Here is a 12,335-nt window from a genome sequence, read left to right on the forward strand (position 1 = left end):
TTTTGCCGGTGCGTGTGGCGTCTGTCTCAGATGATGCCGAGCGGTGTCCTGCAGCGTGCAGCGTAGGGGTAGCTGTACTCACAGGTGTCCGTTGGCTCTGACCCGTGTCCTGGCGGGTGTCCGGTGGCATGGCCCTTTGATGACCTCAGCCGTGGGGACGTGCGCAGGGGTAGGTGTGATGTTAGTACCTCACCATGTATCCATGCAGAGGGTGGACTCAGCCAGAATAGGGCAGTGGAAGTTGTGTATGATACACTGATCTATGTTGCAGTGCTGCTGCTCTTTGTATGGTAGCTGTGTAAAGCTGCTGCTTGTTTTGCTGTGTAGAGGCTGTGCTCTGTTTTAGCGGTGTAAAGCTGCTTGCTTGTACTGCTGTATAGAGCCTGCTGCTCTCTGTGTACTGTATACGGCTGCTTGCTTATGCAGTGCCTGATTTTCCTGAAGCTGTGTCACTGCAGCTTGTCTTTGCATAAAGGCTGTGTAAGTAGCAGCTCTCTGTGCTGACCCCAAAGCACACCGCTTCGTTTTGACTATCCTGCAGCCCCAGGGTTATATGCAGGATATAAATGAAGCCAGATAGCTGAACTCATCCCTTTTTGAAAGCACAACAAGTCCTTATGTCTTTTCTTAACTTTATTGAGGGAGTCACAGAAATAAAAGGTGCTTGTAGATGTTATAGTGTGGGTAGAGAGTGCTTCTCTAAGTGAAGGTGGTTTGTAGTAGAGGGAAGGTCAAAACGAATTGCTATTGCAAGGGAGTAGGTGAGAATAGAAAGGTGTACTCACTCAGGCTGCAAATGGATAAAAGGAAGTGTGATATTACTGACACACAGGAACAGTAACAGGACTGTACTAACTGTGAGCACAGACAGGGGAGTTGGGAAAAGCCACCTAGCTAGGAAGACGTGAGAGGTTGTCAGGGCAACCAACTTCTGGCAGTCTGGAGAGGTAAATGTATCGAAAAATGTAGCAATTTCCACATGCACTGGGAGTTATAGATGCAGGGAAAGCATACAACCAAATAGAGAAGGCTGGAAGTCAGAGCTGCAAAGTTAAACAGAAAAATAAACAGTCCTGTTCCAGGACAATAACCTTTGTGTCTATTCTAGTTGTTAGAATAGGTAAACCACACCTATTTTACTTAAAATACTTCACATGTAACTGAATCTAGGAAGGTTTGACATTATAAGTTCTAGAAAAAACCTTCAGAGCTCATACCAGTGTTAAAATAAATTAAATATATGTCCGTATGTTTGTAAGACATCTTTTCAACAATTGTCCTGTAATCACCATTCATATGCTGAAATTTTAGAGGAAAATACAATTTCTTACAGTCTCTCACTCATAATCTTCCTGTGTACAGTATAATGCACATAGAAACATCTCCGGTTGGACAAGGTGGCATCAAGGAGGGAACATCCACCCGACGTCTTCCCTGTGGACTACCATCCTTCCGTTGATCTCAGATCTGGCCTCTCTGTTCGGTAGTGGTGCCTCGTACTTCACCAGCTGATTACACCCACGCATTTCTTGTTGTATAACTTCAAGCTTTAAACCTGGGGTGCGCAATATTTCCCCTGCCGACTCTCCCCCCGTCCTCGTGCCCCCCTCCTTACCTTGGCTCCAGTGTTCTGAGGTCACGTGGACACTAAAAACAGTTTGTCAGAGGCCGAGGGCTCGTCGTAGATGGACCAATCAGGGCCATGGGCAGTGACAGTACTTTAGGACAGCCCACGGGGGCAGACTTAAGGAGAGTGAGAAATTCAAACTGACCAATGGGAATCGCGCTAGGACCCAAGCCTCGGTTCCCAGTTTCAGTATGATACCTCCTGCAGATAGTGCCCTACTGTCGGGATGAATCCCTCCGCTCTTAAAGTACGTGCTCCCCTGACATGAGTCCACGCCCTTCCCCAGTGTTCCCAAGCACCGCACCTAGCCCAAAACAAAGAAAAACCCACGGTTTCATTATGTGCTTGATAGGCTGAGTGAATTACCAGTCCATCACACATGGAAACCTAAGAAATTACATACAGCAAAATACATAAGGGGAATAAACCCCCTAAGCTAACCATTTTGGGTACCTAAAATGGTCAGATTAACCTATTACATTGGTCGCCATATTGACTCTAGGGGCAACCAACGGGCTTAACCATTAATATGCACACCAGGCTTCTCCTACCATCACAACCCTAGTTTTAAGTCCCTCTGCAATGTTGGTTCACCTTTTGCCGGCAGGATGGCGGGAAGTTGGTGCATTGTTGCTTTAAATCTATACTATGCTCAAGCATCAAAAGAACAGCAGTAAGACTGAAGTAGGTTTTGCTTGTTATACCTCTGGATGTACTCTGCACCTTTCTTTGTTAATCTGCTCAATAAAGTGGTTGCGGCCTGTGATCTCTGTGTTGCACTGAAAGGCAGGAAGCCTCTAAAACGCAGATACCCAACATTGTGTCCAATCAGGATGCAAGTTGCTCACTGGGTTTTCCATTCTACACTCTCCTAGCTTATTGGTGCTTTAAGAAATATTGCTTAATTTAGCTGTTTAAATCAGAAAAGCACGACTGGTGCTTGATCAGGTTATTCAGAATCCATAAATATATTTTACTAGCTTGGTATTGGGTGGGGTGCAGTGATCATTAAGAGTGACAGTGGTCATTTTATGGGGGGCTCTGGTTAGTATTGTGGTGCAGTGATCATTTTTACTAAAGCAGTGGTCATTATTATGGGACTTTGGTCAGTATTGTGGTAGTGATAATTATTAGGGGCTCTGCTCAGTATTGGTGTGCAGTGATCAATATTTGGTGGAATCTGCTCAGTATTGGTGTGCAGTGATCATTATTAGGTGGAATCTGCTCAGTATTGGTGTGCAGTGATCATCATTAGGTGGAATCTGCTCAGTATTGGTGTGCAGTGATCATTATTAGGTGGAATCTGCTCAGTATTGGTGTGCAGTGATCATTATTTGGTGGAATCTATTCAGTATTGGTGTGCAGTGATCATTATTAGGTGGAATCTGCTCAGTATTGGTTTGCAGTGATCATTATTTGGTGTAATCTGCTCAGTATTGGTGTGCAGTGATCATTATTAGGTGGAATCTGCTCAGTATTGGTGTGCAGTGATCATTATTAGGTGGAATCTGCTCAGTATTGGTGTGCAGTGATCATTATTAGGTGGAATCTGCTCAGTATTGGTGTGCAGTGATCATTATTAGGTGGGAGTTGCAGTGATCATTATTTGGTGGAATCTGCTCAGCATTGCATAACTTTCCCAGAATTACCGAGACGTCACACGCGAGTTTCTTGCGTAACCGCCTCAGTGATGTCAGTACGTTCCTGTGACTCTCCATTACCGTCTATTGGCCCCACCCACCGTGTAGTATACCGGGTAATGTAGTCCCACACCTAGATACAACCGTTCTGTGTCTTACCTTCCGCACTACAACTCCCAGGAGCTACTCGCGGCCCATGTCAGTTTAATGAGTTAAAGGGCTGCTCATCGGAGGCTCCGGGGGATCCAGGGGCTGAGGGGAGCGGGTATGTAAGTACCGGGACTGTATATACATGGGGGACATATCCAGGGGGGCGTGCGAGGAGATGCTGGCATATATATTTATTTTTTACTCATGTATCTGTATCGAAAGAGAGAGACTGACTTCCTATCAAATCCTTATGTATCTACCTACGGTATGTTAGTAATATATGTACGTGCTGTCAGTGTGTGTATCTGTCTCCATACATATATTTATGTGAGTGCCTGATGTATCTCTGTACCTACTATATACTGTCCTATTAATTTAATGTGAATGATGTACCTGTGATTATATATATTATTTTCAGTTCTGTGAATTTAATGTAAGTGATGTACCCTTTATCTGCATAGTGTGTGTGTGTGTGTATACACACACACACACACACACACACACACACACACACACACACACACACACACACACACTATGCAGATAAAGGGTACATCACTTACATTAAATTCACAGAACTGAAAATAATATAATCACAGGTACATCACTCACATTAAATATATATATATATATATATGATGTGGTGGTGGTGGGTGTTGAGGTTTGAGCTTGCTGGGAATGTGTGTGTATATGTATATATATATATATATATATATATATATATATATATATATATATATATATATATATATATATATATACACACACACACACATTCCCAGCAAGCTCAAACCTCAACACCCACCACCACCACATTATATATATATATATATATATATATATATATATATATATATATATATATATATATATATTCATGTCAAAAGGAGTGCTACTGAGCGTGGCAAATGTATATAACAAAAGACTGGGGAGCCCAATGCTAACATATATGGTAATAAGTATAAAGTTAAGTACTTTTAATAATATAATCTTGATTATTTAGTTAACCCCTTTGGCCAAAGCATCCTAAGCCTGCATATCAACGTCCAGGTATAACCAAATTTGCAGGTCCTAACACTAGACTGTAAGCCTTCCCTTTTACCTCTGTATGAAGGGGAACAACCATAGTAGGTCCTGTCGATACAGCAAAATGAATATATAATAATATATATATATATATATATATACAAAAAAAAATATATATATATTGCTTTACAGTTCAGTGAATTTAAATTGATAAGATGAACCCATGACCTGCATATTGCATATAATCATCACCAGCTCGTGTTGATCCACTGCTGGATGAAGGCCTCCCCAATGATCTTTCAGGTACTGTGGTTGCAAGCCTCTTCCAGATTTCATCCTCCCATTTTACCTTTGGGCATCTTGGTCTTTTAATCTCCCTTGAAATTTAGTCGATTACCATCTTTATGCAACAATGGCCATTTCTTCTTGCCTGACGTGGCATTCTCATAGATGTTCCTTATATTTATTAATGTACTCTGTTTCAACACTTTGTCTTAATGCATTTAAAATGACGGAGGTGTAGACCGAATCAAATGCTTTCCTGTAATCTATGAATCCTAAACTGACTGGTAGATCGCATTCATGACTTTAGGAACTCAGTTTTTGTACAGCTTGGTTGTGGTGTTTTTATCTAAATCCTGCTAGTTCCCTACGCCGGGCAAAGGCCAGTGTTCCAGCTGATTATTGAGTACCTCGTATCTTGTAAGTGATTGGAAGTAGACCTATTTATTGTGTGCGTGTGTAGGCATCTCTATTTATCTATCCAGCGGTGGTTTTGAAGATCTGCCGCCTCGAGGCCCTTGCCTGTGGTGTCCGCCGCCTTGCTGCCGCCCTCCTTCCACAGCATGAAATAACTCCGTAGACATCACCAACATCACGTCACGTTGCCGTGGCTATGAGGCGCCATGTGCCGTGACATTAGTGGCGCCATTTGATGCTGCAATTCGGAAGGAGGGCGCAGCCAGGAGGCTGACGCCACAGGCAAGTGCCTTCCCATCAATCCCGAGAGCGAGGCATCTGTATATGGGGGGGGGGGGGGGGAAGAGGGGACATTTTTGCCACCTCGGCTCTAATGGGAAATTCGCCACTGTATCTATCACAACTCGGGGAGACTGAAACATCGGCTAAATGTTTGCTTGTTGGACTCCAAATGCTTTCTTTTGTCTACTACTGTGCCGTGCTTGTATTTTGGATCACAGTTGTGCTCCATATAGACTTACAGTTGCCCTTTTTACCTTGCACCACATCTGCCTGTACAGGTATTCTACTTGGTGAAACCTGTCCAGCACACAATGAAACTTTGGGCTGTTCGTTGTTTTGTATTTCAGTATGAGTGATGTGCCTCCCCCTCTGGGTGGTGAGAGGCATGTGCTCTCCCTCTCCTTTTCCCTTCTGTTGGTTGGAGACATACATTCAGGGCCAACTTGATGGCGGTTCCATTGGTGGCCCTGTGCTCTTCCCCACAAAAATTAAACTGATTGCTGGGGGAGAGCGCGGGACCTCTGTAAGTGCCTCTTACCTTGTTTGGCAGTATCTCCTCCTATGGCGTTTTTGTTGTTATGGTGCCTCGATGTCAAATGGCGCTGCGTTGTCATGATGATGATGATACTGCGTGGTTGGTAGAGGAGATGCCGCGCAGGACAAAGTAAGAGAGCCCCACTTACCGAGCCCTACAAAATTCCAAGTCGGCACTGCATACGTCACCTCCTCCGCCTTCTCTCTCCTGCCTCAGGTGGTCGGTGTCTGCTGATGGTTTGCTGTGGATCCCCCTGTGCTGACTGCTCGTCCCCTCCCCTTGCCCCCTTGGACTATCCTCACTAATGACCGGCTGGATTGTCCTCCCAATCAGCCTGACTGCGTTTTCTATCCCTGGGATATGGATTGTGTGAGTAGCTTCCCTTACTGCTCCTACAGGTGGGGGGAGGGGGGATGATGAGGGGGGTAATATAGGCGGGGGAGGTGGGCACCAGCACTGTATGTGGTGGAGGTTTGCCAAGTGATGACCTCTCATACTGTCTCCCACAGATATGCCATGGCTGTAATGAACCATCATGTGTGCCCTGTGGAAAACTGGTACAGAACCCGCTTACTAACACAGCACCTTACATGTGGCATGTTTATACATATGTATCATACAGAAATATGTATGCATCTTTGTGTATGCATGTCAGTATTATTATACTTTATACATAATGTGATGCTCTGCGGCTTTACACATGGTGCTGCGATGCTCTGTGGCTGCCTCTGGCCTCTTAACCTGCAGCAGGTACTCTCTTGCAGGACATACAACCTGACGTGCTCCGGTGACACCACAAAGCAGGGGACCCCCAAATCCTGCTGCACCCTGGAAGATGTTCCACTCATCAGGTGAGTGACACACCCAGTAACAGCACCATCTGCTAGTCCTCTACTGCGGCGCCCGCTGCTACTGCGGCGCCCGCTGCTACTGCGGCGCCCGCTGCTACTGCGGCGCCCACTGCTACTGCGGCACCCACTGCTACTGCTCTACAAAGCCCATATACGCAGCTGTCACTACACCTCCATCCTGCCCTGCAGCCCCTCCGCAATTCTTATACTGACTCAGACACACACACCTGTTACTTCACCACCATCCTGCCAACCTGCACCCTTTGCTATTTCAGCACTGACAACACGCACGCAAACGTTTGTGTGTGTGTGTGTGTGTGTGTGTATACATAAATATAATACATTACCACACACCCAGCTTCCGTCTCCTCTCCTGCTCAGTAAGTGTGGGACGTACCCCCCCGAGAGCTGCCTCTTCAGTCTGATCGGTAACGTCGGAGCGTTTATGGGTGAGTGCTTTCTTGACCATCCTCTGCTCCCCCTCTTGGTCCCTAGCTCCTTTTTTCTCCATCCCAGACTCTCCCTCTTCTCTCCTGTGACTTTTCCCTCTCCCCTCTTTCAATCTCTCCTCCTCCCTGACTCTCCTCTGTCTCCCCTCCTTTCTCTCCTTCACCCCACCCCCCCCTTCTTTCCCTTCAGTGGTGATGATCTGTGTGCTGAGATACGGTCAAGTGATTGAGCTCAGTCATGGCTCCTGGCTGAACACTGTGGCTCTGGTCGCTGGCTGCACCAATGCTGCTGGACTAGTCATGGTGGGAAACTTCCAGGTGAGTGTGTGTGTGTGTGTTACATTGTTGATGTAGTACAAACATTTTGTTATACAGAGCTCTGTGTAATACACACCGATATATATATCCCTTGCTGCAGTGGAAGTGCTGTATGCTGGGTGATAATGGGGAAAGGCGGGGTTGCAGACCTGCCTAAGACATGCAGATGAGCATACAGCTATATTTGCATATTTGCTTTCCTGTGGAGGGTTTTTGTCACTTTTTTTACTCACCATAACTTAACTCAGTATTATGGTTTGGCCTATCCCATAAGCCTCTCTTGCATTCCCAGTAAAATCAACCCCACACTGATGAGACCCATCAAGGTCGAAACAGCTGTCTGTGGGTGGTTTTCTGGGTATGCACCTTAACCCTGGCTGTGCTCAAAGCTGTGACCATGCAGCAAGCTTAAGCCTATAGGGAACCATGTTAAAAATGGTTATTGAGGCAAAAAGTGACACTGTGTGCTCATTTGCATGTCATTTCCCAGAATCCCTTGCTGCAGTGGAAGTGCTGTATGCTGGGTGATAATGGGGAAAGGCGGGGTTGCAGACCTGCCTAAGACATGCAGATGAGCATACAGCTATATTTGTATATATATATATATATATATATATATATATATATATATATATATATATATATATATATATATATATATATATATATATATATATATATATATATATATATATATATATATAGTGGGTGTGTGGTAAATGGTTTGAAAATGTTATAGGTGTCAATAACCCAGTTGTAACCCATTTATGCAAGAGGGGATAGCCATAGCCATGTGTGTATCTCTATTATATTGCTTTGTGATGTGTTGCTGGTCCCAGGCAGCCAAAGGGTTAAACATGTCACTGAGTTCTAGGAGGGACTAGCCCTTTAAACAAAGCTGAGTAGTGTCCGTAATGCTCCTTAACCTGTGCATTACTTGTCTGTCTCCCTGGCAGGTGGATCATGCCAAGTCTCTGCATTACATTGGGGCGGGGGTGGCGTTCCCAGCCGGTCTACTTTTTGTGTGCCTGCACTGCATCCTCACCTATCACCTGGCGATCAGTGTGCTGGACTTCTGGGTGGGGCATCTGCGTGTCAGTCTGACCACTGTGGCCTTAATATCCCTCGTCTTGAGTATCCTTCACGTACACCTTCACCGGGGCAATGGTAGATACACAGGGGAGGGACATGGCATCAAGTGTTGGTGGAGGAGGTCATTGCTCTGGGGCATCGTGTTAGGAGCTCTCCCTGTCCTTTTTATTTTTTACCTTAACCTCTTTCTCAGGTGGGGTGTTTTTTATCCACGACGGCTTCCTCCTGCAGCACCTAGCTGCTATCTGTGAGTGGATCTTTGTCCTGGACATCCTGGTTTTCTACGGGACCTTCACCTACGAGTTTGGCTCGGTCTCTACTGACACCATGGTGGCTGCACTGCAGAGCTCCACTGCTCGTAGCTGCAAGTCTCCTGGGAGCAGCAGCACCTCCACCCACCTCAACTGCAACCCTGAAAGTATTGCCATGATTTGAGGGGCGGAGGGGGTGGGATGAGCCTTCAACACCCTCATCCTCCTTCTTCGGAACACTCAGGACAATTTTTTTAAAACTTTTTGTTGTTTTTACCAAAAAATAAAAATCAAAGCCAATTTTTTTTTTTTAAAGAAAAAAAGAGGGGTAAAGAGAGAGTGTATTCTCTGCGGCTCACGATTTTCCGGGATTTCACGTCTAACACATTTTTTTTTTTGTATATCAGTTTTTTTGTGTCTTTTATATATATATATATATATATATTTTTTTTAACGTTGTTGGAGGGGGACACAGTGTGGTTCTTTTGGGGCATTGCAGGTTTTTAACCCTTCTAGCCAGGAAGGGTAAACTTTTTATAATGATGCAAAGTATTGTACACTACCAAATTCCGGATCATCAACATGGTGTACTGTATAACGGTGCTGAGTATCTCTATATTATGAATATGCTGCATAAGTGACGTTGAGTATTTCTGTGCAGTTAAGCATTTCTATACAAGTACAGCCTCTTGAAAATGGATGTGCTATATTATGATACTGAGTATGTCTATATAGTTGCAGCCCTCTTTAAAGTGACCATGCTGCTCTGTATAATGTAGAGTATCTCTTATTTTATTTTTTAACATGCCCCTTTGCAGAAGTGCAATGTTTTCTGTGGGCAGCTGCTGTAATACATTTTAAGATACGCGATTTGGGGGAGGGCGTAAAATGTTATACTTCATTCTGCTTTATACTGCAACATTTATGCACAGGGATGTACATGAAAGTTACAGAGACAGCATCATTGCTTTGCAATAACCAGCAGACTGCAGTATCCCAGAATGACCACACAGTGCCAGTGTATTACATGAGCAGCCAAAAAAACCGACATGCTGCTAAAAGCACCAACCACGGGTCACACTTACCTAGCCTTAAATTTCTATTGTATGGATATTTTTATTTTTCTGGAGAGTGACTGCTGCGGCGTCAGTTACACGGGAGGGAAGTGCCCTTCCTGTCCGACGCGGTTACAAACTTCCTCACTGCCACTTACTGCACACGCACACAGGAAATTGCATCTTTACGGTGTCAGCGCCAGGAATGCTATTCTCACCAGAGCCGTGCTGAGCCCTGTTTGTGATGGGAGAGCTGGTCGGTGCCTGTGTTTTTGTGATCCTGTGTTTCTTGTTTTGTTCTTTTAATAAAACAGAAATATAACTGGTTTCGTATTCACTTGTTTTAGCGCCTGCCTAGAATTTACAAATTACCACTTGGCAAGGTGGTTAGACGTACGAACCCTAACGTCTCCACCATTAAATAATGCAATCGTTACAGATGTAACTATTTTTGGTCTTTGAAGAAATCCCGCAGGATACAAATGACACTTAATTAAGGACTCTGTACCTGTATTCAGTTTTCTCAAAATTCTACGAGAATTTACTACAGGATAAAAAATGGATTTAACCCCCTTGATACCAGATGCCTGCAAAACATGCAGAACGATGCCTCGCTTGCCCATCTGCCAGTGGAAAGGTTAGAGGCAATCCAAGCAGCACTTAAAAAAAAAAATATATATATATATATATATGCAAATATAGCTGTATGCTCATCTGCATGTCTTAGGCAGGTCTGCAACCCCGCCTTTCCCCATTATCACCCAGCATACAGCACTTCCACTGCAGCAAGGGATTCTGGGAAATGACATGCAAATGAGCACAGTGTCACTTTTTGCCTCAACCATTTTTAACATGGTTCCATATATACATATTTTGTTTTAATAGATGCAGTCTTTGATTACCTTTTATTGAAAACCAATTACCTAAGCTGCCGATCGCTTCGTTCTCCTGTTATTGATCAACGAAGATCCTGCTTCCCAGGGTTCCCTAAATGGCTGCCTTTCCGTTTCAATCATTCCTTCAGTCAGTGTAACTCAGCAGCTACCATGTATTCTTATATTACTAAGGTAACATTATCTATTGTTGCAGTTTGAGGCTCAAACTGCTGGGAATATTGGCAACAAAATGATCACAAACAGGAAAGAGTTGCAAAGATCTTGCACTGCTGGGGAAGTGTTGCTAAATCCAATAGAAATCAAAATGTGCTAATATTCAAACATTAAAAACTGCACTATAAGTTAAATAATAAAAAAAAAAAGGGGGGGGGAAGTAATACAGAACCGATTTTTATTTTTTTTTTAAAACACGTGAACTGCTCCTTAAGACGCGTTGCAATTTTTTTAAAAGTGTCAAGTATGTAGGGTTTTTTTTTTTTTTTACAAAAATAAATCTTTGTTGGAGTGGAAGATGGCTGCAAAACACAGGAAAATTAGTTCTCTTCTTGTCCCCTCAGTCACTGCAGCGGACAACTTCTCATACGACAATCACGTGTACATAGCTCCGTGCAGATATTCCAGGCGATGCTCTCTCTGCTGCCTGCGAACCTAAAACACAGAGGGCGGCGCTGGTTTTACAATGCATCAGTTGGTAAGGGAATCAAACATGGTCCTGTTTGTCAGCGATAAGCCTCGCCATTTCTAAACATTTCATTTAAACCCCATGGCTGCCAGGGGGGCCTACATGCATTGCTTGGTATGGTGTACACCAGTGGTTTCCAACCGTCTTTTGGTTAAGGAACCCCAACCCTCTCTAATAGCACGTTTGAGGTCAGATACATTGTAAGGAACCCCAACCCTCTCTAACGGCGCGTCTGTGATCAGATGCATTGTAAATTCTTTTGTATTTGGTACAGTTTTCAAATGACCTGAAAATCGCAGGGAAGCTGAAGGAACCGTTGTTGAAAAACACTAGTGTAGCCATATTGCTATGCTTTGTGCTACAGGTTCCACTGGTGGTGAAAGAGGTAAAAAGCCCCCCTACACCCCCTCTATGTTGAGGTTACTATATACCTTGTCCTGTTTGTATTCCTCGTACTCTGGGATGTCTGTGGGCAACTCATCTCTGCACAGGGGGCATGAATTTGTCTAAAGGGCAGGAGGAGGTCAGAAGGATATTAACACAATACTGTATATTTATATATATATATATACACACACACACACACACACACACACAAACACCGCTCTCTCATAGGCCCTGTGTATGTCACTAATATTAATCACGTCCATGCAAGAGTGCTGCAGATCATTTCTGCAGTACAGTGAGACTTTGTATTACCTTCCCGAGCCAGGGCAGGATGCAGGCGGAGTGGAAGAGGTGTTCACAAGGTAAGCGCCTCACTGTCTCTCCCTCCTCAAACT

General features: G+C 44.2%; 2 protein-coding genes across 6 annotated transcripts in view; one reads left to right on the top strand and one right to left on the bottom strand.

Annotated features, from left to right (window-relative positions):
• Positions 1–3,363: 3,363 nt before the first annotated feature.
• Positions 3,364–10,297, top strand: TMEM150A (transmembrane protein 150A). 3 transcript variants are annotated; one of them, XM_075601831.1, is made up of 8 exons: positions 3,364–3,532; positions 6,176–6,328; positions 6,469–6,516; positions 6,724–6,810; positions 7,192–7,259; positions 7,450–7,577; positions 8,534–8,711; positions 8,863–10,297. In XM_075601831.1, exons 2-8 carry the CDS (start codon positions 6,264–6,266, stop codon positions 9,102–9,104), a joined length of 816 nt encoding a protein of 271 aa, XP_075457946.1. In that variant the 5' UTR covers positions 3,364–3,532; positions 6,176–6,263; the 3' UTR covers positions 9,105–10,297. The 3 variants fall into 3 exon arrangements, with proteins under 3 accessions (XP_075457946.1, XP_075457945.1, XP_075457947.1); XM_075601830.1 differs by having other exon boundaries at positions 3,365–3,536; XM_075601832.1 differs by lacking the exon at positions 3,364–3,532 and adding an exon at positions 3,553–3,682.
• Positions 10,298–11,251: 954 nt separating this feature from the next.
• The window catches only part of RNF181 (ring finger protein 181), a 38,632-nt gene continuing 37,548 nt past the window's right edge, over positions 11,252–12,335 (bottom strand). For 2 of the 3 annotated variants that reach the window (XM_075601833.1, XM_075601835.1), the window contains exons 4-6: positions 12,253–12,335; positions 11,985–12,059; positions 11,252–11,519 (exon numbers count right to left, since the gene is read on the bottom strand). The exon at positions 12,253–12,335 is cut by the window's right edge and continues 33 nt beyond it. In XM_075601833.1, the coding sequence (XP_075457948.1) occupies positions 11,460–11,519; positions 11,985–12,059; positions 12,253–12,335 (218 nt within the window). In that variant the 3' untranslated portion in view covers positions 11,252–11,459. The remainder of the gene's footprint in view (positions 11,520–11,984; positions 12,060–12,252) is intronic. The other variant, XM_075601836.1, reaches the window with a different exon arrangement.

The sequence above is a fragment of the Ascaphus truei genome, chromosome 5 (genome assembly GCF_040206685.1).
Source record: "Ascaphus truei isolate aAscTru1 chromosome 5, aAscTru1.hap1, whole genome shotgun sequence".
Lineage (NCBI taxonomy): Eukaryota > Metazoa > Chordata > Amphibia > Anura > Ascaphidae > Ascaphus > Ascaphus truei.